The 24,743-nt window shown below is 41.3% G+C and overlaps 1 protein-coding gene across 5 annotated transcripts in view; it reads left to right on the top strand.

Moving 5' to 3' along the window:
* LOC149178300 (uncharacterized) overlaps positions 1–24,467 on the top strand; it is an 84,418-nt gene extending 59,951 nt beyond the window's left edge. For all 5 annotated transcript variants that reach the window (XM_089420311.1, XM_089420307.1, XM_089420310.1 and 2 more), the window contains exons 4-5: positions 23,748–23,884; positions 23,978–24,467. In XM_089420311.1, coding sequence (XP_089276437.1) covers positions 23,748–23,884; positions 23,978–24,145 — 305 coding nt within the window. In that variant the 3' untranslated portion in view covers positions 24,146–24,467. The remainder of the gene's footprint in view (positions 1–23,747; positions 23,885–23,977) is intronic.
* Positions 24,468–24,743: the final 276 nt, after the last annotated feature.

Raw genomic sequence — 24,743 nt, 5'->3', positions numbered from 1 at the left:
GCCTCATATGAGCTGTCCAAGGTGAAGTTTGGCCCCAGTTGCCAAATTTAACAACTCTCCTATGTGCCGGAATGTAGACTTTGTAGGCCTTTGAGACCTCACTGTAGCCCACAATGATCCCTCTCTTAGAGGAGGGCTCGAGCTTAGTCCTCTTCTCTGATGGAACATGGACAAACTGTATTATCGAATATACAAAGGTGGCTCACTTCTGGTCTCACTCTTGTAAAATTCTCCTCAAGAGTCTTGTCCTCCATTGTCGTGTGAGGACTCCTGTTCTATAGGCATATTGTTGTTTTGCAGGCCTCCACCCACAAGAACATAGGAAAGTCCTCATCATGGATTGTTGCCTTCATTGCTCTAACTATGGTCCTATTCCTCCTCGTCACAACCCCATTTTGTTGAGGTTTGTAAGCACTGTGAGTTCTCTCTTGGTTCCTGCCTCCCAGCAGAAACCCTTGAACTCGTTGGAAGCATACTTACCACCATTGTTGAAATTATGGTGTAGATTTGCAATTGCTCATGAAGTTTTAATCAAAATCACAAGACACAAGCCTACTCTATTGCTCTGCGGAAGTTAATTCACAATTTAGAACAAAACTTTCAGACATGAAATAAGAAATCACACACATGCAAATAGTATTTTTCCCGAGGAAAACAAACTGCTAAAACGCCCAATGCCTGCTTGCATCAAATAAAAAAAATAGAGATGTATTACAATTGCTTTGCTCAACTGAACACAACTTGCAAGTGCATAACCCTATCTCTTTGCTCATTGAGAAGCTTTGACCTAGACTTAGTCAATTTCTTCCTTTGCTTGAGCCCCTATTTGCTTGCGCAATTCCTGAGGAAAATAGGCCCCAATTAATTAGAAATTTCCTCCAAAATTCTTTCACAATGCCTCAGGGTTGATCACTTGACCTCATGCAACAATTGTACACTCAACACGTTTACAATTGCTGGTTCACTGCCTTGGAAACTCCACCACAACTAGGCAATTCGTATTCTTTGCATGCATGTGCTAATTATTAGCTGATTGATCAATTAACTAGATGATCTCTGAGTTAGGTTGATGTCCCACTACTTAACTGACCACCGACTAGTTCTATCAACAGTTAGAACTAGTTTAACTGATCACAACTGAAATTAACTCAACCTAGGCTCCTAAAATTTAGGAATCACTACATACAACTGAACTTCATGCCCTTAACTCGAATTAACTGAGCTAGACTCCTATAAAATAGGAATCAACACATGCAAACTAAACTTCAACTCATTAACTCAAATTGAGTGTTCTTAATTGAGTGACAAGAGCCATGTCACCTCAGTTAACTCCTCCAAGTTGTCTACTAATGTGGAATTTCGAATTTCCTCAATTTGATTAAGGCAAAATCAAATTGAGACTTTCTTGCTACATTTTCAACAATTCTCTGAATTTAACACCTTGATCTTCTTCCCAGTTTGGTTCTCCACAAGAGCTTTAAACTCTTGGAATTGACTGAAAACTCCATCCTTGCTCTTCAAGAAGTAGATCCATGTCCTCTCGAAATAATCATCTATAAATGTCACAAAATAACTAAACCCCGTGATCAACTCCACTGACATAGGACCACATTCATCCGAATGCACCAAGTCCAATACTCTGTTGAACTTTGGTCCCACTGTGAGGAAACACTGCCTTGGCATGCTTGCGAAGTGTGCATCCTTTACACACCCTGCTGCTCCACCTTAATCTTTGGAAAACCAGTGACCACCTCCTGCAACAATGGTAAAGCCTTGTAGTGTAGATGTCCCATCCTCCTACGCGAAAGCTTACTTTGGCTGTCATTGTCATGCACCAAGGCCTTCATAGGCCGTCCTCTCAATACATATAGCTTGCTCTACCTGATCCCTATCACATGCCTCACACTGGGATCTACTCCTCTAGGCCTCACAAAAACTTTATCTCCCATGAAATTGACCTCAAGTCCTCTGACCACTATGGGAAATACAAAGAGCAAGTTATTCTACAACCTAGGTACATGTAACACCCCCTTAACTTCCATAGGACTCCTCCAGTCCAGCCAAAACTATATGCTGCCAACACCCTCCACTACATATCTCGCATTATCTCCAAGCTCTTCATGGAGATCTTAGTGCTTCTTGGCAAAGCTGGTAAAGAGGTCTTGAGATCCTATCATATGACGAGAAGCTCCACTGTCCACAAACCACACACCATGAGTGATGATGCCAAAAAATCAAGAGACTAAAGAAAACTCTTTTTAAAACTTCTTGAAAATCTCATCCATTTACGCTACTACTGCTATAGAAGTGTTCCCTTTGCCTTTCGTTTTGTTGGGACACTATCCGGCATAATGACTGAACTTGTGACATGCAAAACATTTAACTTTGCTCATGTCTTTTTTGCCTTGTGAAGGTGCTTGTTACGAATATAAAATTATATAAAATAAAAGGAATATAAATAAATATAAATAATAAATAATCAAATGACGATTATCTTAAATAGTCATTAGTTAAGTGAAAATGCATGTTTAAAAGACAATCATGAAAGGACACTTGCCTAGCTATATAAGCAGAGCCTCATTGTAACATTCAACATCTTTGTACATTTCATTCATATATATAAAATATTATTTATAAATACCTTGTGTATTTTTACATTTAAAGTCAACAAGCTACAGTTTTGTTGCTTCAGTGGTATCAGAGCCATGCGAGTCTTTGAACGTTATCCGCCACACAATATGTCGTTAAGTTTTCACCCTGAATTCATTGAGCAGTTAAGTGAAATTCAAGAAATGTTTCAACAATTAGAAAAATCATGTGCAGAAATTACAACATGTCTAAAGGAAGGATATGCAGAAATCCATAATAAGGAAGATGATAGCGATGGTGAAGAAACGAAACAAGGTGAAGCAGGAGAAGAAGATTTTGATCAGAATGATGATAATGAAAATGAAGATGTAATAGATAATGATGAATATGAAAATGATATCGATCAAGATGAGGATCCAGATGAAGCTGATCTTGATGTGGATGAGAATGATATAGATCAAGATGATGATCCAAATGAAGATGATGTGGATGAGGATTATGTAGATCAAGATGATGATCTAGATGAAGATGATGTGGATGAGGACTATCTTGAGAAACAAGAAGATGAACAATATCATAACAATGAGGAAGATGCTGAAGAAGACATTGATGATGATGAAGAGGAAAATATGGAAGAAGAAAAAGAAGATATTTTTGAAGATAATTATGAAGATGACATATTTGAAAAAGAAAAAGTGGATTATGGGAAAGAGGAGGAAGAAAACCATGATCAAAATGATGAGAATAATGGAAAATCGATCAGATGGATGTCAAGACGACGTTCCTTAATGGTGAATGGGAGATGAAGTGTACATTGAACAACTAGAAGGCTTTGTAGCACACAACATTGAAACTTGCAGATTGTAGAGAGCATTATACAGGCTCAAGCATGGTTCTAGGACGTGGTATAAGCGCATCGACAGATACTTGCGAGGGATGGGCTACATGAAGAGTGAGCCTCTACTATTTGATGGTTGGGGGTGAGGTACTCATTCTCGTCCTATATGTGGACAACTTGTTCTTAATAGGATCATTGGGGCTCATAGAAGAATGCAAGAGGGACCTTGCAACGGAGTTCAAGATGAAAGACTTGGGGTTAATGCACTACTTTCTAGGCATGGAGGTGTGGCAGATAGATGGGGAGATTTTCCTTGGACAAGGGAAATACTGCATCGAGATCTTGAGGAGATTCAGGATGGAAGATTGCAGAGCCATGTCTACACCCATGATAACCAATTGGAGGAAGGTAGATACATCTAAGGAGAAGGATGTGGACCCCACATTATACAGGAAGTTGATTGGCTCTCTTATGTATTTGGTCAACACCAGGCCAAATATATCCTTTGCGGTAAACTCTCTGAGTCAGTTCATGGTTGAACTGAAGAGGGTGCATTGGACAACAATGAAGCATGTGTTGCGTTATTTGTGAGGTACAATCGAGTATGGGATCAAATATACTCGAGGTGATGGTGTTAGGTTGATGGGCTATATTGATGCAGACTGGGCAGGCAGTACAATGGACAAAAAGAGCACTTCAGGGTGTTGCTTTAGCATGGGATTGAGAGTTGTCTCTTGGTACAACAGGAAGCAGAACTCCGTGGCACTGAGCTCTGCAGAAGTGAAGTATATAGTAGCGAGCATGGCAACATGTAAGGCCATTTGGCTTCGGAAGCTATTAGTAGCCTTGTTTGGTCAGAAGGTGGAGATTGCGATACACTGCAACAATTAGAGTTGCATCAGGCTCTTTGAGAATCTTGTGTTTCATGACAGGTCAAGGCATATAGACATCATATATCATTTCATCAGGGATTGACAATTGTGTATAGCGCAGGACAATCCAACTAGGATATGTGTCCACAGATCAACAGGTAGGAGACATCTTGATGAAGGCCTTGGCGAAGGCAAGATTCATCTTCTTTAGAGATAAGTTGGGTGTTATGCAGAACACCTTCCTCGCGAAGAGGGAGTGTTAGATTTTGTAGCTTGGATGGGTGTTCTAGTCTCAGGAGGTGTAATTGAAGCTAAGAGCACAAGAGAATTAAATATCCCCAAGCCCAGGAAGTTTTTCCAAGGAAAAATGTCTTAATTAGATTATTAACTAGTTTTTAATTATTTTGCTTAGTCTAACTTAAGAAAACAAGTTAATTAATCAATATTAATTGAGATAAGTCTATTCTCTCTAGTGACTTCTAGAAAAAGTGTTTGATGGAGTCAAGATGATCTTAGCCATCGATCGAGATTAGATCTTTGGTCATTGAATTCTTAATGAGAGATTATAAGAGGAAATTAATGGGCATCTCGGAGATCATTGAAGTGATGCATAGTGATAATGTGGGGTTTGACACCAGTGAGGGTTTCAATAGTGATTGAGTGATAAGCATTTTTTGAGTTTATTCTTCCAGTGTCTGATTTTTAGAGGGAGGTTCTTTAGGGGCCGAATTATTTTCTGCAAAGGAGGTTGACTTTGCTAGTGCGAGTTTGCCAGTTTACCAGTGCGAGTTTCTAGAAGCCCTGATTGAATTACTAGTTGCTAGTGCGAATCGCTAGAGGTAGTTTGAGCGGTTAAAGCGAGTTGTTGGAGGCAACACGATTTGCAGAGAGAGGTCGAATTTCCAGAGGAGATTAAATTGCTCCAGGCCGCATGTGTGGGTCAAGTTTATGTCGTATTGGAGGGCCGAGTTGCTTCCAGAAGGCCAATTTGCATCCAAAGGGTCGAATTAACTTGCAGAAGTGAAGATTGATTTTTGTCGGAGCCTTGCCATTGAATGATAAGCAGTTGTAATTTCTATCGATTACATATTTGCTGAAGAAATAATAAAACCCTCATCTTCAGAACTAGTTTTCCCCACACTAGAGTTTTCTAGGGACAATTTGTCCAAAAATATTAGTGTTCATTTTATATCTGTGGTTTTCTTAGTTCCTGTGAATTTTTAATTGGTGAATATTGGAACACTGTTTTTATTCAGTATTTGCAGTTTATAAATTTGCGGAGACAAATAGTATTTAAAAGATATGTTGGATAATTACCAGATAACAGCAATAATTTTCACAAGAGGAGTCCCGATATGGGGTCACCTATGATGGATATTCATATAAAGGTAGATGACGACCAATAGGCTTCTAAGGAAAAATCGTGACTTATGTACAAGGTTCCAATCACCAAATGGAGGAAAATCGCTTTTCCAAGAGAGGCTGAATTTATGAGGCACAAGACCTAGTGCTTGATTAGTAGGATGAGTGTTGGAAAGGCCAAAGGTCAAGGCAAGGAGAAGGGGTTTTCAACAATGTGTTTTAGCAAGGACAAGGCACTTGAAACCCTCAAAAAGCCCCTAGGTAGAAGCTAAAACCTAGCTAGGGTTTGTTGGAAATCGGGAGGTTTTCATCTTATTATTAGATTTCCATTACATGATAATTACTTGTGAGACTGTTAGCATTTTTATTATTATGTTTTCTTCCTTCATCAAGCAATTACCATAAAACATGAAGATCACAGAAGACAATAAAACACAAGATATAGGCTCCAAGTTAGGGAAAAACCCCTCCAAGGGGAAAACCTAGAAAATATCTTCTTATAGAATCAGATCAAATGAGATATCCAAGACCCATAACCACAAAAATTCCCACCTCTAGATGCCAAGACAAACCTTCCTTCTTTTCAGCAGATTCATCAACAAGAGATCAACAACAAGTCTTCAACTAGGTAGAATTTCCACAAGACAGATATCAAGAGAGAATCTTCCTCAAACCAGAATTCGGCCCTCCTATTCTTCGCTGTCCTTTCCTGTGATGTTAAGAAGAAATCATGTGAAGTGTGTGTCAAAATGAGCTCCAACTTCCTGTTACCTACCATTTTGTGGGTGATACCCCTAGGATTTTTTTCTAGAAGATGGTCCTCAGCCGACAGCTAGTAGCCCCTTGCAACCACCAACTAGCTTGTTGTGCCACTTCTCCGCCACTTACGCCAACTATGTGGTCCCTCACCCATTTGTCATGATCCTTTGTTTGACAGTGGGCCTCCCTAACCTAAAGGTATGCCTTGTAATTTGGTAATTGAGTATTGTAGTTTACTTATCATCGAAACTTTTGGGCATGGATTAATGAGGGGATTTGACGGAAAGAGTGGGCTGGGTCTGTGCTCTTGTCCCCTAGATCTCTTTTGGATGTTAACCTTGGACCCTAGTTCTATGGGATCTCTTTTACTGACCTTTGGGCTTTAGGGATGATACTTCATGGGAAACCTTGATTTTGGTTGCGTGGTCCCACTCCCTCATCCACATATATCACTCCCCTTCCTTTCATTATTACCCCATTCATCATTCCTCCCACTTGGGTCCACATTCCTCAATTGTGTCCACATAGGGTTAGCCTTCCGCTTCCACTTGCCCACACCTTGGGTCGGGCTTGGAACGATGCCCCGGAGGTTGATGCAGGTGAAAAGAAACGTAAAAGCATAATTGGCCACGTTCAATAGGGAAATGTACCACAAAATGCAAAAGATGTCCGAGACAAACACATTTAGCACGTGGGAAAATGCCAATGCATGAGCTCTACCCCATTTTCATGGCCATCACCCAGGTTCTTGTAGGCCCTAGACGAACCTATTTTATCATTTAGGAACCCATGATTGGCCCTGTTGAAGTTTCTAAGTTTACTTAATTTAGAAATCCTTAATGCACTTTTTCTGATTTATTCCTACCTAATTGCTAAATTTTCTTTAACAAGTTATTTGCAAAGTAAATACTGAAAATAAACACCAGTGCATGCTCAACATATTACAGATCAACACCTAAAAGAAACAAGAACAAACACACCACATGACACCATTATTTTTGGACCAATGTTCCCGGAAAAACCCAATGCGGGAAAACTGGTGCAACTATCTGAGGGTTTTCTTATTAAGCAATATCAGAGTACAATCTGGGTGCCGAAACTGGCCTACCCAATAGAGAATTTCCTTAGCAGCTATACCTCACAGTTTGAGAGAAATCTCTTGGTTGAAACCTCGGAAAATCCTTCCGGCAGTTCCTCAGCACAAAACTGCTCGTGCAACCCCAACGTCTGCCCAATTTGGGTTGCGTCAGCCCCTCTCTATCCCATGCTGGCTCTGCGTCAACCTTCCTTGGCCTGTGTCAGCCCCAGGAGGCCCTACGTCAGCTCTGGGAGCCTCTGCGTCAGCTACGCTGGCCCCTCTGGTGCTCTGTGCAACACTTTACTGCCTCTGCATGGCTCTGCGTGAGCCCTTGCTAGCTCTGTGTCACCCTCCTTGGCTGCTGCGCTGCTCTCCTGGCACAATCTCTGCCTTCTTTGTTTCTCTGTACTCAATGCCCCTCAGCTGCTTTCCCGATCACTAATTCTATCTCTCTTAGCAAACCTCGCTCTAGAGAATAGAATCACTGATCATCTGGTGTCTCTCCAAGTGACCCTCAAGCCTCCTCTTATACTTTTCCTGTTGACATCTCAATGGTTGAGATTAAGTCCCTAATCAACAACTAAGATTAGATCTGGCTTGATCCATGTTTTTTGGACCACTCTAACACAGATTCATATTAATACACATTAATATTTTATTTTCCCTAAGTTTAGACTTAGGGACTCCATTAAAAATATTAATTATTTTAATATCTCCTGATTTGTTTAGAATCTGCCCAAACCCTTTCTGGGTATTGGAGATCTCATGTGCCCCAACCTCTCCAGCAAATTTTGTAGCGAGAGCACATACGATGCTACCCCAAATCAACACTCCGTCTTAGTGAGGACTGTGCTCTAGCAATACCCCTCATTGAGTATTACTCTGATCATCCGGCATCGGTTCATGTGCTGATGCTAGGCCTTCCTGCCCACCATCCTCTGTACCGTTGCCTCCTGTACTGCTGCCCATGGTTTTGCCACTGCCATTGCTGCATCTGTACGACAACTCCCTCTGCATCTGTGCTGTTGCTGGTCCTTTCTCCCAGCACTACATCTGCACTGCACTTCCTCTCATCATGCTACATCGTGCTGCCCACTGCTGCACTGCAACACAGTTATTGAGAAGTAAGTAACTGATCTCCCAACTGACCTTTCTGTTGGGCTAGAAACACCCACTGATGCTGAAGCTCCCTTTGCCATTGACAAGTGCTCCCTCTCTTTGACCTCTGCGCTGCTGCAACAACTCCCTGCGTCTCGCACCGTTGCACACCTCGCTGTGCCTTCCTGCACTGGTGCAACACTCCTGTGCCTCTCGCATTGCTGCAACCTGCTAGCTCTACGCTGTCTTGGGACTCCTGCACTGTAGCTCTCTTTGCCGCTCCATCTGCATCCTGCTCTACCCACTCAGCCAGTCCTGCTACTCCTTGTCGGGGCTCCCGTAGCAAGGCCTAATCCAAGAGGCTGGGTATCTCAAGGATCCTGCCCCTCATCACTTGTAGTCCGCCTGACTACAACTCGATGTCTCCCCACTTCCACTCAAGTGGCGTGTGTGCACTCATGGCATAGTCATCGTCTGTCAAAACTTCCTTCTCTGCCCGTGCTGGCGCTGCCTTAGTCTTGGAAGACTCTCCCTTACTCTTCTTCCTTGGGCATTGGGTCACATAATGACCCATCTCCCCACAGTGGAAGCACTTGATCTTGGAGAGATCTTTCTTCTTTCGCTTCTCTTGCTTTCCCTCAGATGCTAGGGCCACATCCTCCTCCTCCTGCTTGACCTTGATCCCTTTGTTGCTGTTACCTGTCTTTGACTGCCATCTGATCTCTTCTTGGTGAAGAGCTGCCCACATCTCGTCCCAAAGTAGGGGAGTCTCTCTGCCCAGGATGCTCTGGACAAACACTTCCCACTCTTCTGAGACAGCATTCAGGGCTGTCCTCACCATAAGCTCCTGATCTGGTGTCGCTCCTATAGTAGTCAACTGATCTCGGATCTCATTCAGTCCTCCGAGGAAGGAGTCAATCATTTGACCCTTCTTCATCTGATACGACCTCATCTGGTTCTCAAGCAGCATTCTTCTCTGCACAGAAGTATGCTGGTACAGGTTCTTGAGAGCCTCCCACATCTCAACTGCCGTTTCCTTCTCGGCTATATGTGGTACCACATGATCCTTGACCTCGTCAAGGATAATGCACTTGGCCCTCGCCGTCGCCTCCTCGTACTTGTCATTATCATTGGGGTCCACTGGGATAGCTATAACCTTCAAGGCGAAGTTCTTGACATGATTCCTGTCAAGCACTGATAAGATTCTGGCCTTCTAGATTGCGAAGTTCGATGCTCCATCCAGTCTATCCTGGTCTCTTACGCTGTGAAGTGCCATGAAACTCCTCTACTTCCCTTCTGGAAGTTCTCTGTTCGACTCTTTGAGTTTCTGCTTCCTGTCTGGAAGTTCTCTTCTGGACTTCCTCTGAGTCCTAATTTCCCTCTTGGAAATCCTTTTGCTGCTTGTCGAGATGCCCCCTACTCTGATCGTCTTGTGCAACTGCATTGCTGATCCAGGTTCCTCGGCTAGAAACCCTTGGTAACAACTCCTCTGGCCCTGCTCTGTTAGGTACTGTTCTGACTACAGTACCTCACCAGCTCCACTCTGCAATATTCCTGTAGCCTTCTAGACCCTAGCAAGTGCCTCTTTGTGAACTGCGTCAGGCATTCTCTGCCTCACGCTGGCTCTGCGTCACCTTGGATGGGTCTGCGTCAGCCCTGGGATTCCCCGCGTCAGCCCTCTTGCCCTCTGCGTCAGCGATGTTGGCCTCTTTGAGGCTCTGCACAGTTCCTGACTTCTTCTGTGTGGCTCTGGCTGGTTCTGCGTCACACTTCCTTGGCTTCTGCGCTGCTAGAAACAGCGTTTGTCACCTCGGGACAACTGTTTTCTGCTCCTATTGCTTCGCTTGGCTGATGTCTCTTAGTCCTCCTGTGATCTGCAATCACACTCTGATACCATGTTGAAGTTTCTAAGTTTACTTGATTTAGAAACCCTTCAACACTTTTTCTGATTGATTCCTACCTACTTGTTAATTTTTCTTTAACAAGTTATTTACAAAGTAAATACTGAAAATAAACACCAGTGCATGCTCAACATATTACAGATCAACACCTAAAAGAAACAAGAACAACACACCACATGACACCATTATTTTTGGACCAATGTCTCCGGAAAAAACCAATGCGGGAAAATTGGTGCAGCTATCTGAGGGTTTTCTTATTAAGCAATATCAGAGTACAATCTGGGTGTCGAAACTGGCCTACCCAACAGAGAATTTCCTTAGCAGCTATACCTCACAGTTTGAGAGGAATCTCCTGGCTGAAACCCCGAAAAATCCTTCTGGCAGTTCCTCAACACAAAACTGCTCCTGTAACCCCAACGTCTGCCCAATTTGGACTATGTCAGCCCCTCTTTGTCCCACGCTGGCCCTGCATCAGCCTTTCTTGGCCTGCATTAGCCCCAGGAGGCCTTTCGTCAGCTCTGGGAGCCTCTGCATCAGCTGCGCTAGCCCCTCTGGTGCTCTGCGCAGCACTTGGCTGCCTTTGCGTGGCCCTGCGTGAGCCCTTGCTGGCTCTGTGTCACCCTCCTTGGCTGCTGCGCTGCTCTCCTGACACAATCTCTGCCTTCTCTGTTTCTCTGTACTCAATGCCCCTCAGTTGCTCTCCCAATCACTGATTCTATCTCTCTTAACAAACCCCGCTTTAGAGAATAGAATGATTGATCATCTGGTGTCCTCTCTAAGTGACCCTTAGGCCTCCTCTTATACTTTCCTATTGACATCTCAACGGCCGAGATTAAGTCCCTAATCAACGGCTAAGATTAGATCTGGTTTGATCCATGTCTTTTGGACCACTCTAACACAGATTCATATTAATACACATTAATATTTTATTTTCCCTAAGTTTAGACTTAGGGACTCCATTAAAAATATTAATTATTTTAATATCTCATGATCTGTTTAGAATCTGCCCAAACCCTTTCTAGGTATTGGAGATCTCATGTGCCCCAATCTCTCCACCAAATTTCGTGGCTAGAGCACATCCAATGCTACCCCAAATTAACAGTCCCAACCCCTGGTGTGTGATGAACCACCCCACCTTAAAGGGGGTTATCCACTGCTATACTTTACACATCATGCTCTTATTCCTTGAGCCCCGAGTAGTTAACCAAAGAAAAATCATAAAAGGGAAAAGGCATATGAAGAAGGGTGGAAAAATAAAGGTAGAGGTAAATCATGTACCAAGATTGCTCCCTCCTATACATTATATACCCAAGTGTGGGCTTCCCCTTTATTAGCTACCCTCGTACCTTGGCATGTGACCCAGGGTTGCCCCCTACATCCCCTACTTCGTACCATCACTTTATTGCATGTCACCACCTTATCGCATGCCACCACCATTTGAAGGATGTACCTTGGACAGATCATCCCCTTTAAAAGTAGAAACCACCTAATAGGGCACTTGGTTAACCCCCCTTGGAGCTTGGAGACATTAGCACATGCCAAAACCCACTATGGAAGGGCATGCCATTATGAAGTGCCCACTTGTTGTCCATGGTTTGTAAGTTCTTTAACTCGATTTCTTTAAATGAATTGCTGTACCGGAAGGCAAGGGGACGTATTGGATCTTATGTAGGATTATAGATGGTTTCCATTTTGGGTTTGACCTCCCTATACGGGGTCCTAAACCTTTAGAGGGCTACATTGGCACATGTAGGGTGTGTGTAGAGAGCCATGGGCCTCCACAGCAGTAGACAACATTCCATGGATCCCTAGAGATGTTCAAAGATTGCTCGAGTTTCATCTATTGGATGAGGAAGATGCACTTGGTTCACCATGCCCGACTGGCCCCACAGTTGTATCGTGCACTTGGCAGATGACCCAGGACTTGTATGCTGTTGTGGCATCACTCACATTATCATCTGAGCCCTTACAGATGGTCTACAGGTATCTTCGATCTACTTGGAGACCCATGAGATTACTTGTGTACCCCCACACCCATTGGGAGCACCACAAGTTTATTATTTGGAGAACAAGGGGCCAATCCCTTGTCCTCTACTTTTGGGAGTCCTATTCATCATTATGGCACTTATGGACTTCATCAGGCTTCTTAAAAGGCCCGACGACATGTATTATTGATCATTCAACCTCTTAAGAGGCTTATTCTTTTGTTTATGAGCTAGTTTGGTGGGCTTGTCACCAAAAGTTAGTTATTTTGCACATTATTTTATTTTAGGGGCTAATGTAGGCTTAAGTAGCTAAATTGAACTCATTAGAGGTGTATAAATAGAAGTGATGAGGATTCATTTTAGCATCATCACTTGGATTGGACTTGTATCTCTCCTGAGAATTTTGCTATCCTTCTTGGAGGACGAATTTTGGAACATGGAATAAATTTTGATGTTTGGATTATTTTCTCTTGTCTTGGAGCTTCTTGATTGGCAAATTCTTGATGGTTGGATAGACTCTTAATACATGTAAGTACAAATTAATGATTCTTGTCACATACACTATTGCTGGGATTTCGCTATACTAGGGCAAATTTACTGCATCCATTTATGCGAAATTGTGGAAATTCTGTTTCTAGATAGTGATGCTTCATGTATGGGCCATGTATTATTAATGAATGTTCCTAGAGATGCTTCTTCATTGAAATTCATCTTGATAAGCCATCAATCTTGCAAAACAAAGTATAAATTTCTTGAAGTTGCTTTGCTGTTGCCCTAATGTTATGCAAATTTGTCTTTGAGGCCTCCTTCACATAAAAAATTCAATGTCCGTAGTCATAATTACTCGACTCTAAATCTCCCCAAAGATTAGGCACTGGTCCACCATAAGGTGATCACCTTAAACCTATTTTCCTTCTTCCATCTCCTCTTCTCTAGGTCTAGTCCTTTAGGTCACCTAGAGCATCAATTATCTCACAATCTAGCAATCCAAATACTTCGATATTTGGTCCACAACTATGCTGGTGTGTCCTCAAGAAGCCCTCCAAATTTCATGAGATTCCGATGGTGGGATCTTGAGATATCACAAGCCCTAGATCGAAGACCAATTCTTGCCCTTGTTTCCCTTAGGCTAGAAACTTAACTGGGATCTTTGTATTGCCGTTCATTGAAAATTCATTCCTTGATCCCTTTCCCCTCCCTAATTAGGTCAAGCATATCATTGGTTGCTAAATCCTATCGCCTTGACCTAACCTCAAGTCCACTTGGTCCCGTGTGGTCCCATGCACTATCAAGGTTAATTCTTCAAATATCACCTGGAACCCATGAATTCTAGGGATTAGGGATATCCTTTATAAGATATACTCAAAACCTAACCCTTGAAATTCTCCTCAAGCCCTTCCTTGAGAGCCTTCCATCTTGTCTTCCAAGACAAGCAAGCCACATATTTGAGCCTCTCTTGTGAATAGGTTTCCAGGATCACCCCTCGCCTTATTAGTGGTCCATCCATTTTGTGATCCTTATCATAATGGGTCTCCTTCCATCGGTGAAAGTTCGTAAAGAGTAGAGAGGTTTAGCCGAGGTGACAGTGGGCTATTGCTGTATTGTTTCCCTTAGCCTAGTAGTAGCCCTTCAAGGATCCCCTTTTAGGATCCCTGCTAGTTTGAGCGGTAACACTTCCTACAATTTATACTTGTCCAAGGGGGTGCGAACAATCATGTCTTTTGAGGGCAGGGCCAACTTGGCATCTAGAGGGGTTTTTGTCCCTAAATTTACTTTTGAAATTTCCTTTTCTTTTTCTTTTACAATAGGTCCAAAATAGGACTTTGACTCTTTGACTCAAAACCTAGAAGAATGAAGAACATGCTTATCTAGAAAAATAATAATAATTTTCTTTTTCTTTTCTCTTGCTTTTTACATAAAATACATAATGGTACAAATTATGAAGATTGAAACTAGTTACATTCTCCAACAGGGTTTACCCTAGGGAAAGCAACCAGGGCAAGGAAATTTATGGATAAAGTTGGAATGAATGCCTACCAAATTTGGTGATTTTGTGGCAACCACCCTACCCTTGATATTTAGACTTTCCAACAACCAAAATTCCTCTTGCCCCTAGCTTGGATGCTTGGCCTTAAAGGGGCAAAATTAAGGCAAGAAAGAGAAAGCGAAAATTTATCGTTAAAAAATTAAATTGATCACCTACAAGGAAGGCCAATGCTTAGTCCTAAGGTCAATTTTGTTTATCGGCTCTTAAAATTGATTTATTTTTGCAAATGAGTAAGGATATTTTGATGCCCTAGCATCAAAACCCTAACTATCACCTTTGTGAGGGATCAAACTTCACTTGGGAGAGCTAACATGAGATCACCAAGGGGATTGCCATTCACATATCATATTATGAGTATTGCATGCAATAATTTGACCCAGTTTTCATTCAATTGATGTTCAACAAATGAGGGCACAAATTTAGCCTAGATCATCAATCTATTCTATACATTACACATGAAAAATCAGAAATTTGCATTAAACATGGCACTTACAAGAAAATATGCATGTATAATCCAATTTTGATCCAAAGTGACTTCTCCAAAGACAAAATCAAATGCTCCAATACAATTTCGCTCCAATAGATCACATCTTTCCCATTCGGCAAGATGTCGAAAATCTCAAGGCCGAAATTCCAAATCCAAGTGACGATGAAAATTCAAGTGTCCTCTCCTTATTTATATGAGAGGAATAGTCACAATTAAGCCTAAAATACCCTAACTTAGGCATTTAACTAAAATTAACCAAATTTCCTGCATCTCACATTAACTTTAGGATCTGCATTTCATATAAGATAGTCTTTCATCCAAGCAACAGTTGCAAATCAATTACTTGGTCCTAAATTTCCTATCAAGCTGGTTGACTTCATAAGGCACTGGTATCAATTGCTTGAATCTATTCGAATCCTATAAGTCTTGCTAAATATAAAACAAGTACTTGGTTGCTTCACTGTGTCTCCCGAACTGGTTGGTTCCCAACTAGTTCTCCTTTATTCCATTTTTGTAGGGTCTACCCCCCTTAGCCTGCTATTGGGAGACAATTTAAATGGAGAGATTGGGGATCATGGTGACAGTGCCCAATCTGAGTTGTTCTCACGGTGCTTAGACATTCTGTGCGACAAAAAGTCCCAAGACACATGGATACATCGAACACCACTAGCTCCAATAGCGGAGTGTTGGAGCCACCACTTGCTCCTCAAAAGAGCTAGCTTGTCTCTCTAATGCCTTGTGGGAGGAGCCAAGGTGAAAAGTCCTTTGCTCATACAATGAGGGTATATATATATAACCAATGGGGTGATGCTTCACCTCCTTGTGACTCTCTGGCTACCCTCATGATTGTTTGATTTCCTATGAATTTTCGACTTTACATGACGCTTCATATTTTGTGTGTCCTTTGGACTTCCACTTTACAATACATTTTGAATAGATAATTACATAATCCACAATAATGATGTGGCATATGAGAACTCATGACATGACATGACATTGTTGACATGGACTACATGATGACATGGCAATTTCAAGCCATTCTTGCTGCTCCTTGCTGTGTGTCTTCTTGAATATGTTCTTCTGTTCACCTCCATTTGGCTTGGAGGTGAGGAGTGTTCAATGATATCAAGTCTTTAGCTGTGATCGCAAACTGGTGTCCCTTTGCTTTGTGTTGATTGCTCAACTTGCATAATTAGCCACAAAGATGTCTTTCAGCATGTTTCCCTTCTCCATCTCCTTCATCATCTTGTCATGGACTGATAGAGTACCTGCATCTGCAATTTACTCATGACAAGACGACATCTTTGCGATAAACCCTTAGTCTAAGATGGTGCATGTTGATCCACTAATTGAGTTGGAACCGGGTTGCAAGCTGAGGGAGAGGTTCAGTGATTCTGTATTGCGCAGTGCAGGTATTCAGGGGTGAAGCTTGAGTCTTGAGACTGCCCAATGCGCAGTTCAGGTTGGACTGGGTAGGTAGATTGTGCAGTTTTGAGACTTAGTGAGCTGGGTTGAAGGGTTTTGCACTATTTCAGCCAACTGCACAGTTCTGGGAGGAAGAGCAGCCCTAGTGACTGCAAAATTGCGCAACTCAGGAACTCAAGGGCTGGTCTTGAGCTCAGAGACTTCACAATGCGCAGTTGGGGCCAAGCTGGAGGGTTGAATTGTGCAATTTTGGGGATCAAGGTCTGGGTTTGGGCATTGAGACTGTGCAGTGCATAGTCTTGGGAAGCAGGAACTGCACATTGCATAGTGTCAAGAGGCAAGGTTGCAGCTTGAGGGCTGGAACTGCACAATGCGTAGTTCAGGAGGGCCAGATGAGGCTAAGTTGCTAGAAAATTTCCAGAATTTGGCGAAGTGTGGGAGCAATGAAACTGATGTGAACAACGATATGACTTGACTGTGATCACACACTTAGAACACTTGAGGACACAACAACATAGATTATCTAGGACATATGAACAACACATTTCCCTCAGTGTGACAACTTTGCCACAATTTACGACAAGTGTGACACTAAAGATACACTGTGTGATGACTGTGATGATACTTGTGTTATGGTTCTTACAACTTTGGGAATGAGTGTGACAAATGTTTACATGGTAAGATTAACTCATTCACACAAAGATAACCCCTTGAAACCACCAAAATAGGCTTATATACATCGTGCGACACTTAAAATGTGAAAACACGACATTTTGCTTTTTTCTCAAAGGGACCAAAACGCTTAAAGAAAACACATGGAATGGATTTCAATGTTTGTGATGACAATATAGAAAACCAAGGTAGGCTCTGAAATTTGGTGCAGGCCAAAATTTGGAGGGCGTTGTGGCTGCGACAACACAACTCTAACACATCATTAGATCTCCATGGTAGCAACAAGTATAATAAAGCATGTCATAGCTATGATCTAGCAATGAGAACACCAGTAGCATGCCAAGTTTGCCATGCAACCATACTATCTCATCCAACTAGTAAGTTGGCAGCAACAATAAAAACTTCTTCCTTGCATCAAATCAATGTCAAAATTATGCACATGTTCCTCCACAGTGAACACAATGTCATCACTCTGCAGATCCATTGGGAAGCGCATATGCCCCCTCTGAATGTGTGATCCTCCATCACACCTTGACCATGTGCATAAGACAACCATGTGGCTGCCATACCTCCAATAACATCAACAAGAACTCAATATGCAGTTGCTCTAAAAACCATTAGTAATAGTAACAATATCGCTGATCCAACTGATAAATAAACTGGAAGAAAATAGATCAGAAATAAAAATACACTTCAAACCTCATGAACTCCCCCTGAACACATGCATCTCTCAATATGCAGATTTATCTTCATGCACTCTTTCAGATATGGCTGCACATCCAAAAATATACATGCAACTCATGATGCAACCATATGCTCCCCCTGAGACCATGCAGGCCTCAGTTTTTGATGGGAGTTCCTTGCTGCTCTTTTCTCCTCCAAACTTTCATCTGCTGATCCTTCTTCTTATGCGGTTGGCCTTGCATATTCTTCTCTCTCTGGTTCGATCTCCTGTAACACATGGGCAGTTTGCAATCCTTGGCCTTATGGCCAATATTGTCACACACAAAACATCTAATGTGACCAAGGAACTGAGGAATAACTTGATATCTTCTGCTGATCTGATTTTTATTCCTTGCATGTGCCCTGCAATCAATAACCCTATGGCCAAAATCATTGCATGAGAAACAATAACCATAAAATGGACTATTATACTTGAATGATGGAGATCTTCTTTGCATGCATGCTTGAGGTTGCTTCTCCTTTGGCTGCTCCTTTTGATGAGAAGGTTTGATCTTTTCATTACTGCAAATTGCTGCTATATGTCCACATATTCCACAATTATAACATCTTCCAATTCTATTCTTCTTCTTTGGCCTTCTATGCTTGTTCTTCTACTTTTTGCATGGCTATTGATTTACCTTTTCCTCACTGCTACTAGCTGCTCCAACAATTTTTGATTTGCTTGTAGAAGCTTGAGCACTAGTTTTGAACCTCTCTAAATCTTTTCTTGTAGATTTTGCTTCAACTTTAAATTTTTGGCACTCATCCTCCAATTCCTTGTACTGCTTCCTCATTCCATTTTTGATTTTTCTTCCTTCTTCCAACCGAGTCTTCAAATCTGAAATTTCTTCTTTGAATGCACATTCCTTTTCACCAAACATTTGTAGCAGCATTCGTTGATCTTTATTTTTAGTTGTGAGCCTTTTAATTTCTGCTTCTATGACCATTATCTTTGATTGCTCTTCATCTTTGCTATTGATATATTTTTCCTGTCTCTCAAGATGGATGCTTGATCTATCACTACTATCACCAGAAATTTCATCATCTTCTTTAGCATCTGAACTTTCATCTTCTTTTTGTGAGGAGACCTGATTTACTACTGCAATATGTGTTGAATCCTTTCCATTTTTCTCCATTTCTGAAATCTGCAATTTTCCTCCAAGATACAAGCTTTGTAGTCTGTCCAACATTACTTTTGCAGTGTCATAGTGTCTCACATACATGCTATCAGATTTTGAAATACTAATCAAAATAATCCTTTAGCCATATCATTAGATTCATCTTTAATTCCATACTCAACTGATAGCAAAATATCTTCATCAATGAACAAAAAATATGAATCCAAATTTGCTCTCCAAGGTGCAAATTTACCTTTATGAAGCATTGGAATTCCTTGCCGATCCATTTTGAAAAATTTGCAAAAATTTGCCAAAAACTCCAAGATCCACTTTCTAGTGATCAAGCTGCAACCGAGAGCTCTGCTCTGATACCAATTGTTGGAAACTAGATCACTACTGATAAGAGAGCGGGGGGGTGGGGTGAATCCGTAGTGAAAGCACTTTTAAACTTTTTCTCCAAATTATTATTTTTTAAAACCATGCTCAAACTGAAGCACATAAGCAAAGATTAGAGCATAAAACACAAGTAAAACCATGAAAGCAATCAACACAATAGACACAGCTATTTTTGGTGGAAAACCCTCTCTACGGCAAAAAACCACCCGTTGTGGTTGTGCTGCTCAAATATTCTATTATGTGAAGGAAATTCTTTAGATAGATATTTAGTTGGCTACTACCAAATGGAGACTCTTTCTCATGTGGATCTACGTACTACCATCCATTGAAGGCCACCACGATCAACGATCCTCTCTTGGTTACTCTTGAACTATCAATCGACTCTATAGACTCTGATCTGCTGGAAGCCACCACAACCAACGAGCCTCACCTAGTTTCTGGCAAACTATCAAACCACCATTAGATTGAGAAAACTACTGCCTTATATTGATTTCGCTAGAGTCCTCCAACTCCTTTCCTCTATGTGGTTCTCGTTTCAAAATATTTCATACTGGAACCGAGAACTGCTCAACATGAGCACTACAACAACATATCATCAGAACACAATCAAAAACCAAATCTCCAATCTCCAAATACATCACAACCTACAACACAATCTCTCCACACACTTCTACCAATCCACACTTCACCTTCTCACTCACTGCACAAAACATTCGCTGAAACACATTTACGCTATTTGTTGCTACAACTGCAAACTGCTTAAGAAAATCTGCATTAGACAACTCACACAGCTTGCACACTCACTCAACACATAACTCATCCAACCAAACTATAATTGAGCTATGTCTAATATATAGATGAACTGAGGTGCTCAACTCAATAATTACTAAGAACTACTGAGCTCCACAAACTCTGTTCATATGCTTGATTTGATCCGGATTCATCTCATTGACTCGATCAAGCCACTAACTCCACTTTCCTTTTGATATTTTCAACTTTGATTAGTTTCTGGAGGCCCCACTAACTTTTTCGACCATATGCCAAAAATTTTTGATCAAGAATGTTGCCATAATACCAAAATTAGCTGAGTTGCGCAAGGAATGCAGAGAAAATCTTGTGAAAATGCTCAATCGCATGCACAGCACTGCACAAACTCGACTATAGCTCCTCAGTGGCTCCCACAACCTTGTTTGCCAACGATTGGAGACTTTCAGTCGCTTTGATGACCCATCATCCATGCGACTGGGGCAGAGGATGAAAGAAAACCATCTTCCCTTAGCTTAGAACCCGCCCAACCTTTTTGGACACCTTCATCAACTCCTGGACACACCTCCAAGCCTCTATAACAAGTCTGCAACTGATGACATAGGCCAATAACTTCTGCAACAAGTCAATGACAAGCAGTCCCTAGTCTGCCAACCTCATCACCAAGACCAACACCTCCAGCTCCTCAAGCAACACTAACAACCTTTTTAAACACCTCCAACACCTATAGCAACATCTCCAACTCCTGCAGCAACAACATTTCCAACTCCCGCAACAACATCATGTCATCCAAATGCCTCCAACACTGGTAGAAGCACCTCCAACATATGTAGCAACATATCCAATGTTTCCAACACATGTAGAAGCATATGCAACACCTGCAGCAACAACATCTCCAACATCTGTGGCAAGTCAATCACTAACCTATGATAAGCCATCATATCATACATTGCAACCATTTTTACTCAACCTCCCATTCCTACACTAGGTCATGTCATAAACATGTTGACATCAATGCCAACTAACAAGATCTTCAAGCTGAACACTGCAACCGCCAAACACTCATCGCACATCATGAGGTAGACATAAGCATATGATTAACAACACCAAGACCCTGTTGACATCAATGCCAATACTACAATGCCAACATGTTCAAGTCTCCAGAGGCACACTTTAGCTTTTATTGAATAGGCCCATGGAGTTTTTACTCCATCGGTTCGGGACGTCTCGGCTCTTGCTTAATCATTGGGTCTTTCCTTTCAAAAAAAATAGTTAATGAACTTTTATGAAAGAAATAAAAAATCACATCACACCTTGTATGCAAGCACCCAAAGATGCAAATCAAAGTCTTCTCATGCTAAGACACAAAGCTAGAAGAAGACCTTCCCCAGCTACATAAATCAACATTCTCAACAATATTTGAGAAGGAAGCTGTTAACTCATCCAAAGTCTGCCGCTGCTTGCATATCCTTTTACAGACTTTTGAGAGTTTATTGGAACTGTTTCCAAACAAGTTTGCATGTCCACTCTACATTCTTAACTAATGCCTTTTGCTTGAAAAACCATTTATGATTTTGTAGTGGCTTGTGCATAAATTTTCTTCATAATTTCCTTAGAAGCTAGAGCCCTGAAGATGTCTTTTGTAGTTTGGCATAACTGGGCTCCCTTTTTGCTTCAAAATTCATCTACTTTCAGATCGTGTCAGAGCTTGGTTGCCCTAACATGAAGTTCTTGATTAAAGGGATTGGATTGATGCCCTTGACTAATCTGTGCGGGCTCATCCATGGCAAACTTATGTTGCTTTTGTCAAATTGTGGTGAGTTGCTGAAATTAACCCCTCAGGAACAAGGTGGTTAAGGTGAGGGCTCTTCCCACCATTCAACCTTGACCATCTTCTCCTATTGGCAGGAATAAGATTCCATATTCTTCTGATACAGTTCAGGCAACTCTGATTCTTCAAGTGGTAAACATTCATAATATTGTGGGCCTTACACACATTTTAGTGGCACCACATGAAACAGAAAAATAGATAGGCTATTAGTTTGCAAGTGTGGTCTTTCCGAACACTTCAATAGGCAAGCTTCCCGCCAAAAAAGTGTTTTTTTGGGAGTCTAGAGTTTAGACAACAGGACCTTGTTGGGTCTTTTTGGCCCTCTGGATATTTTGATGAAGTCAAGCAAAACTCAGTTGATTCAGTGCTCCTGAAATTATTTTTGGTCATATAACCTGAGCTTTGATTTGAGGGAAGAACAAGCTTCTTTCTTTCCTTGAGTGTGTCTGACAGGAAGCATGACTCGTCTTCTGGAGCATTAACCATATTAAAATCTTTGCAGACAAGCTAGTGAACTTTGGGGAGTTCACCAACCATCCATCTCCAGAAGTTTGCTTGTTTCATTTTTCTACCTCATTGGCCATATAAATGTTTACCAAGTCTAGCATGTAGCCATCTGTATTCAAGATAATCCAAAGATCCAAAGATCCAAAGTAATCTTTGAATGGGGTTTGTTACCCAATCCATAATAGAAAAAACCCATAATAGCAAAAACTAGCTGGGGAGAAATGAGGTTACTACACCCACCCTTGATCACTGGCAGAAGTAAATATGTCTGCATTTGGTGAAATATAGTTCAAAGAACTCTTCAAAAGAAAGCCAGACATCTCAACCTCTTGCAGATAGAATATATCCAGATTTTGAAACAAGGCCAAATCTTTCTGACCATAACTGCAAGGGTCACCATCTCTCTTGACATTACGTGACACTCCCTGCACTGGTAAGGGAGATGGAATCCATATTATCAAAGACAGCATTATCAATTAGCTATGTTAGACCATCGAAGGACTTTGAGGTTGATGTGGCATGGAGTACATGAGAAAAATATGTGCATGGTGTGGATTTTAGGTTTCCTCGAGCTTCCTCGGGGTTTGAAGACTTCCAGATTGGCTTGTTCACTGTGTCCAAGATGATAGTCTTCCTTGAAGTCGGCATGACAGAGGCTGATGGATCACTGACATGAGCCTTTTGGGCAACTGTAGCCTTATTAACTTAAGAGTTCTTTTGATTCTTGAACCCCCTGAACCCATCCATCTTCATAATAATTGAGGGGCTGATTGAGCATGAGGTGCTTGGTTGGTTTGGGATTGGGATGGATCAGGTTTGGCCATCAACAGAGAGTCTCTAATCTTATGGTATAGTCTGTGGCACCTGAAACAGGTATCAAGTATATTGAGCATGTTGCTTGAACATCTTATATGCGGGAATGCGACCAACAAAGTACACCAGGAGTGTGTGTTGTTTATAGTATATACTCGCATATAGAATTTCATATTCTGAAACAGAAATATCAATAGGGGTTTCCTCAGGGTCATTATCATTGACTTACCTCATGGGGGTCACATTATACAATACAGAACCCTATTGTTTCTTTTCTTGTGAAAATATTCTACTCATATTTGGCTACTGATGTTTTCTCTTTCCTGCATTGCGAGTTTTATTGTTGGTTGCCATTGTAAAGATTCATTGAAAATTGAAACATGGTAAGTGGTGTGTGCATGTTTGGCAGATTTTAAGCCAATTAATCTCGAGGGGAGAACTGGCCAAGTTAACTTAAAGTTGATTCTCTTCTTTTGAGCAGATCAATTTCTAGCATGTGGCAAAGCAAGGGACACTGCCCACGAGTTGGCATCAAAAGTTTGGCTAGCAGTGATCAACAGCCTTGAGGAAAATGAACATACTTTTCATTTGCTTATGCGTATTACAAAAGAATGGGAGGTAAAGAACTGGTCAGAGTCTGAAGATTTTTCTCACTAGCTTCTGGATATGTTTCGATTACTAGTTCTAATTCAGATGAGCATTTCTCTTCAGGTTTTTCTTCCTTATCCATATTACGAATCACATGCTGTCCAATGGAGGCTCTTTGAGAGGCTTTTCACAGATTTCCGTGATTGTCTTACTCAAATGGATTACTATGATGTATTAACCTGTGCAAAGTACAAGTTTGAGCTTATACCTCCCACCTGGCTTGGATATTAGGGTTTTCCGTACCCAACAGAAGCGTTCCTACACGGACATGACATACGTGCTTATGTTATTCAAATCATGTGCATAGTTGCTTTATTTTAATAAATTTACCTGTAAAAGGGCTAAAGTGGTGTTTGTTTATTGTGATTAGTTATTACATATGCCATTTTTAATAGCATAATGCATTTAGCACACTGACAAATATATGTTGTAAAGTAATCTCGTCTAACTACATTCTAGATATTGCTTTCACAGGCAAAATTGGAGATGTGGGTTGACATTTTTCCGAGTTTGGAAATAAATTATAAAATTGACTTATTTATAATAATGATAATTTGTGAAATTTTCATAAGTCGGGACTCGGCAGCCATTTTTGATTGCTTATTTAGAGTTAGATGCCTTCTTTCATGCCAAGCTTCATTCCTTTAAACTACAGTGAGGCTCATTAAGAGGTCTGCTGTTTCTACGTAGTGAGGATCTTTACATTTTAAGACAATGTATTTGACGTTAAGACGTGCCCCTTTTAGGCTATGGATATTCTTATTGCTTCTAGATGTTTCTTCATTAAGTCCTAATGTTAATACCTGCAGTAGTATGATACGAAAAGTTT

The sequence above is a fragment of the Pinus tabuliformis genome, chromosome 4_1, assembly GCF_031772625.1.
Source record: "Pinus tabuliformis cultivar Carrire ecotype Pingquan chromosome 4_1, CPIR1, whole genome shotgun sequence".
In the NCBI taxonomy this organism is placed as follows: Eukaryota; Viridiplantae; Streptophyta; class Pinopsida; order Pinales; family Pinaceae; genus Pinus; species Pinus tabuliformis.
The sequence above is the reverse complement of the archived record's forward strand: the minus strand, read 5'-3'. Positions and strand labels throughout refer to the sequence as shown.